We start from the raw sequence: 5,656 nt of genomic DNA, 5'->3' as shown, positions 1-5,656 counted from the left end.
GAGATCCATAGACTCATAGAGACCCAGAGAGACCCATAGACTCATAGAGACCCATATAGATCCATAGACTCATAGAGACCCATAGAGATCCATAGACCCATAGAGACCCAGAGAGACCCATAGACTCATAGAGACCCATAGAGATCCATAGACTCACAGAGACCCATAGAGATCCATAGACTCATAGAGACCCAGAGAGACCCATAGACTCATTGAGACCCATAGAGATCCATAGACTCATAGAGACCCATAGAGATTCATAGACTCATAGAGACTCAGAGAGTTCCATAGACTCATTGAGACCCATAGAAATCCATAGGCGCACAGAGATCAATAGACTCATAGAGATCCATAGAGATCCATAGACTCAGAGAGAACCAGAGAAATGTGTAGACCGATAGACTAACAGACATCACAGCGATGATGAATCACTACTCCGCTACAGCTCCTATCTGAGCTTGACCACCTGAATGTGACGTTGCTTGTAAGTAATTGGTGCCCTGACTTCGACACGAGCAGCCACACGGAACAATAAGTGCGTGTGATGACGAGCGCGTATCTATTGATAATTGTTTTTTTACCCTTCTATCTGGCAACAAAACTGACACCTTTTTGACAAGGAGTCATGTTTGCATAGACCACAATACCTGCAGTCATAATGCAAACAAAAACACAACTCTGATAATGTATGCACTGCAGGTATTGTGGTCTATGCAAACATGACTCCTTGTCAGAAAGGTGTCAGTTTTGTTGCCAGATAGAAGGGTAAAAAAAACAATTATCATATTTTTTTTACTGGCAAATGAGGTTCCAATCGCGTATCTATTTTTAACCCAGAGCTCTCCTCAACCGCGTGCCCTCTCTCTTCCACACCCCCAGCGATGGTGTCCAACTCGTCTCTGAATGCCTCGGCCGCCGCAACCGCTGACGCCTCCTCGGACCTCATCTTCATGGTGACACTTTTCCAGGACCTTCCCGGCGTCCGCTACGCGTGCTTCGCGGCCCTCCTCCTCATCTACAGCGCCACCATGCTCGCCAACCTCACCCTGGCGCTGGTCATCGGCCTGGAGTCGAGCCTCCGTCGGCCCATGTACGCGCTCATGGTTCTGCTGTCCGCCACGGACGCCATGGAGACGACGAACCTCATGCCGCGGATCATGGCCAACCTCGTCTCGGGCTACAACCACGTGACCGTGCCGGAGTGCATCGTCCAGATGTTCTTCGTCCACATGGGCATCAGGCTGCAGTCGTTCATCCTCACCGCCATGTCCGTTGACCGCTACGTGGCCGTCGTGCACCCGCTGCGCTATGCCGCGCTCGTGTCCAACGCGCTCATCCTCAGGGTCTTCCTGGCGTCTGTGGCGCTCGCGACGCTGCCGATCTTCGGCTACGTGGTCGTGGCCTCGGGCCTACGCTACTGCCGGCCGATGGTCACCTCGTCGCCCAACTGCGACATCACGATTATCGGCAGCCTGTCGTGCGGCGACCTCTACCCCAGCGTCATCTTCACGTACGTGAACATCGTCACGGGCATCGCCATGCCGCTGCTGCTCGTCGTGGTCATGTACGCGCTCATCTTCTCCGACCTCCGCCGGCGGCGGGCAGGCCCGTCGGAGCGGAGCCACAGGAAGGCGGTGCACACGTGCCTCTCCCACCTGTTCGTCGTCGCCATCTTTTTCGCCTTCATCGCCTTCACGTTCATCAACGGCCTCAACCTCTACACGATCCCGCGCGACGTTCGCTTCCCGCTGCAGATCCTCCAGTACGTGGTGCCGCCCGCACTCAACCCGGTGGTGTACGGGCTGCGCACGGCCGAGATCCGGCGCGCATTCACGAGGCTCGTTACGAGGCGCGTGGGGCCTGTTGTGGCCTGAGCGACAATTAGCCACATGGCGTAAAAAGCGGCCGCGGGTTACTGGCAAAAAAAGGTCCCATTTTGTGGCTCCTTGCGCCGAACTGTAAATGCCCTGATGGTGCATTGTCCTTGTGCTGTTCGCCTTTTGGCGTTCTCTGGTCTGACACTGGCGGTGAAACTAGGCCCTGAAGAAGGCTGCTGTCTCTGGTGTGGGCCAATTAGTTTCAAAGAAAATGCCATCTATTACACTGGTCAACACACTTTTTCTGGCAAAAGGGATTCCAACGGTTTTAATGTAATTTTGGGGTGCTGATTCCAAATCTGACATCAGTTTTTGCCTATCACATCAGGCTTTTGAGATATCAAATATTGCATTTTCAATAAAAACTGCAGAAGAAAAATATTAAATAAATGTGGATATCTACATAACATGATATTATAAACACACTATCCTAAAAATACAGCACCATATTTTAACACTAAAGCAGTCACTGACTCGCAACAACTTGCAATCCTAAGTGACATAGTTAATTTCGGGTAAAATCAATGAAAATGGGGTTTGCCGATAGCATAAAATGAGATGTGATAGAGCAAATCTGAGATCAGATTTGGAATCGGCACCCTGAAATTAGTCTAAAACAGCTGCAAAAGTCCAGGCCAGAATTTTTTTTTTGACCTGTGTTATCAGAGCATGTTTGTTTGCATGTTCACCACATGCTCGTGTAGTTATTGCAAACTTAATTCCTTGAAAAAGGTTTCTATTTGGTGTTTGAACATCCTACCACCTCCTGTTTTATTGCCAGAAAGGGTAAAACTCGTTATTTTTTTTTCAAGATTTGTTTGTTCGATGTTGTTGTTCTTGGCGTCGTTTCCATTGAGTTGTTTTCGATTTGTTGAGTTGGCTCGCCTTGATTAATATCGGGGCATTGTGAGGCGCGGTGACGGCGGTGGCTCACTCACCGCTGGTGACCTTCCCGTTGCGGTGAGCATCTCACTTACATTTAACGATGCAATTCAAAATGCCTGGTGGGAAACTCCAGAGAGTACCTCTCTCTCTCAACCGTTGACAGCCTCATTAATCCAGCCCCTAAAAGCCACTCTGATCTCATCTCCACGTCTGAATGTGAAGAGTCGTCAGCATCAGTGGCGGCTCCTGAAAAATCTCTCAGGGGGGGCAAATGTCTGGATGATTGATAAGGTCCACCCATGCAATGAATAAATTAAAAGCTTAAGCATGGCGATAAATTATATTGTTGGATGAAACGTGCTTACGTATGATGACGTTAGCACGTATGATGACGTAAGCACGTTAGTGCATGCCCTCCCGGAAGCCATAGAGAATGCATTGCAGCGCCCCCGTTCGAAAAAAAACATCTTTGAATGTAAGTCTATGGGGCCACTCGGGGCGATTCTCAGCCGGAGTGAAATCGCCCAAAAAGAGGCGGTACTCCACAGAACGTGACATGACGCTGATTGGACTATATCCAGAGGCTGACAGTGACGGCTAGCGTGACTCTGTGGTTGAATGACATTCATTGGTGGTGCGTCGCCCAATCGCCCTAATGAAGAAACCGCCCCTGTTCAGCATCCTTCGGAGACAAGACTACGTAAACACTAGCGTGGACATTAGCCAAGTCGTACATGAAACGTGTGCATACCCACAAACCAGTGCCCACTCCCTCTAAATGACACCGCTACAAACTCTGAAGTTGACTCAAAGATGTTCAGGAAACAAGCAATGCATCTCACGCCTTCCACCTGCTCACGTGATCCTACCCCCTCCCCACCTCCTTCTTTGAAACACAGTGATGGCGTCATGTCACTCTATTCGAGACCGGAAGCAGGTGGATTGCTTCACTAATTCTGGCAAATCGCCCGATGGTGCTGGTTAATGTAATCACCAGCAAAACGTCACGCTGCTCAAAATGTAAAATGTTGTGGATTTACTCTGCAACACACCGGTGGGCTGAAGTAGTACACTAATTGTCACGTATAGTAGTAGCTTTTTACCCTTTAAATTGGTACAAAACTGACACCTTTATACAAGGCATCATGTTTGCATTTTGACTGCTTGTGTTGCGGTTATTGCAAACATGATGCCTTGTATAAACGTGTCAGTTTTGTACCAGTTTAAAGGGTAAAAACCTACTACTATATTTTGCCACTGGTAAAGGAGGTCTCATAGTGTAATCGTCACGTTTTGTTTACGTGACAAACCTTCCTGGCTGTGTCGAGTGGTGGATGGTTACGACACATTTATACTTATGCTGCCCAACCAAAAAAACTTGTATTATGAATTATTAAAACATGTTTTTGATTATTTGGCAGGGGAAGTGCTAGCGATTGTGAATCATTCCACGCGTACAGACATTTTCCCCCACTGCATTTAATACCCCTCCTCACGAAAAGTAACCTGGATTCCCCGATGCTTAACAATTTCAAGCCGATTTCGAATCATCTTCTTGGTTCTTTCGGTAAAGTCACGTAGAAGGGAAAAAATAAAATAATAAAACTAAAACATAATATAATACAATTCTCACGACGTTTCGGCCACAACGCAAGCAGCCGTCCTCAGGTGAAGAACAGGCCTGTCGGGAAGACAGCGTCTGAATGAAACACGCTGTTTTCCCGACAGACCTGTTCTTCACCTGAGGCCGGCTGCTTGCGTTGTGGCCGAAACGTTGTGAGAATTATTTTATTATGTTTTATTTTTATTATTTTATTATTTCCCTTCTACGTGACTTTACCGAAAGAACCAAGAAGATTGCACCGGTGTTAAAGCCTCTACACTGGCCGCCCGCCAGCTTTTAGAATTGATTTCAAGATGAGGTTTTTTTTAATTGTTTTTTTAAGTCACTAAAATGGAGTGGAAACTGAAAACACGAGTGACACCTTTTTTAAGGTATGAACCCATTAGATCCCTCAGAGCAACTGGTCTCTTGGTCGTGTCAAAGGCCAGGGGACTACAACTTATGCGGATGGCAGCCTTCAGCAGTCTTCTGTGTGGTACGGGAGGACGTGGAGCTGAGTGGACTTGCCGATGACCGGTGACCCAGCGGTGTCAAGCTCGGCCTCTGTGGAGGAGGAGGCTCGTGAAGGACGCTGCTGACGCTACAGGGGCCAGTTGGAGGCGGTCGCCCCTCCAAGCAACAACAATGGAGGGCGGAGGAGCGACGCTCACAACAGCGAGCGGAGCGCCGGGCGGCTAAAGTGCAGCGAGTGTGGCACAGCAGAGGGCACAGGCGGTGCATCGGCCAATCGTCTCGGTCAGTCGTCTCGGTCAGTCAATCCCATGGCACCTGCAGGGTCTGTCCCGTGACCTCCCGCCAGCAAGCAAAACTTCGACGCTTCAAGTCGCCTCAAAGCGCACCCAGCATGGCGCAAACGCTGCGAAGACATCGCTGACACCTCGTGGCGAATGACGTCTGTTGTTGTTGTTGTTCTGGTGTGCACCTGTGTGTGCGCGCGTGTGGAGCGCTACATGGTCTGGAGAAGAGATGGAGCTGATGTGGAACGGGAGGATGTGGAGCTGAGTGGACTTGCACCAGCGGTGTCAAGATCGGCCCTCTGTGGGGGAGGCTCGTGAAGGACGCTGCTACTGGGCAGTTGTAGGCAGTCGCCCTCCAGCAAACAAAGGAGGGCAGAGGAGCGACGCTCACAACAACGAGCGGAGCGCCGGGCAGATAAAATTCAGCAAGTTCAACAGTACGGTGTTACAGCTGGTGGTGCATCTAGTGATCATCTCAGTCGGTCGATCCATGGCACCTGCTGGGTCTGTCCCGAGACCTCCTGCACCTAGCC

At 49.6% G+C, this 5,656-nt stretch overlaps 1 protein-coding gene across 1 annotated transcript; it reads left to right on the top strand.

Moving 5' to 3' along the window:
- Positions 1 to 881: 881 nt before the first annotated feature.
- On the top strand, positions 882 to 2,128 carry LOC144737256 (olfactory receptor 56A4-like). Its single transcript, XM_078619977.1, has one exon. It carries the CDS (start codon positions 882 to 884, stop codon positions 1,872 to 1,874), a length of 993 nt encoding a protein of 330 aa, XP_078476103.1. The 3' UTR covers positions 1,875 to 2,128.
- Positions 2,129 to 5,656: the final 3,528 nt, after the last annotated feature.

Source organism: Lampetra planeri, chromosome 66, assembly GCF_965212315.1.
Source record: "Lampetra planeri chromosome 66, kcLamPlan1.2.h2, whole genome shotgun sequence".
NCBI lineage: Eukaryota > Metazoa > Chordata > Hyperoartia > Petromyzontiformes > Petromyzontidae > Lampetra > Lampetra planeri.
This window is presented reverse-complemented; position numbering and strand designations above follow the sequence as displayed.

Coding starts and splice junctions, on each gene's coding strand:
- LOC144737256 (XM_078619977.1), top strand. CDS start 882: ATGGTGTCCAACTCGTCTCTGAATGCCTCGGCCGCCGCAACCGCTGAC.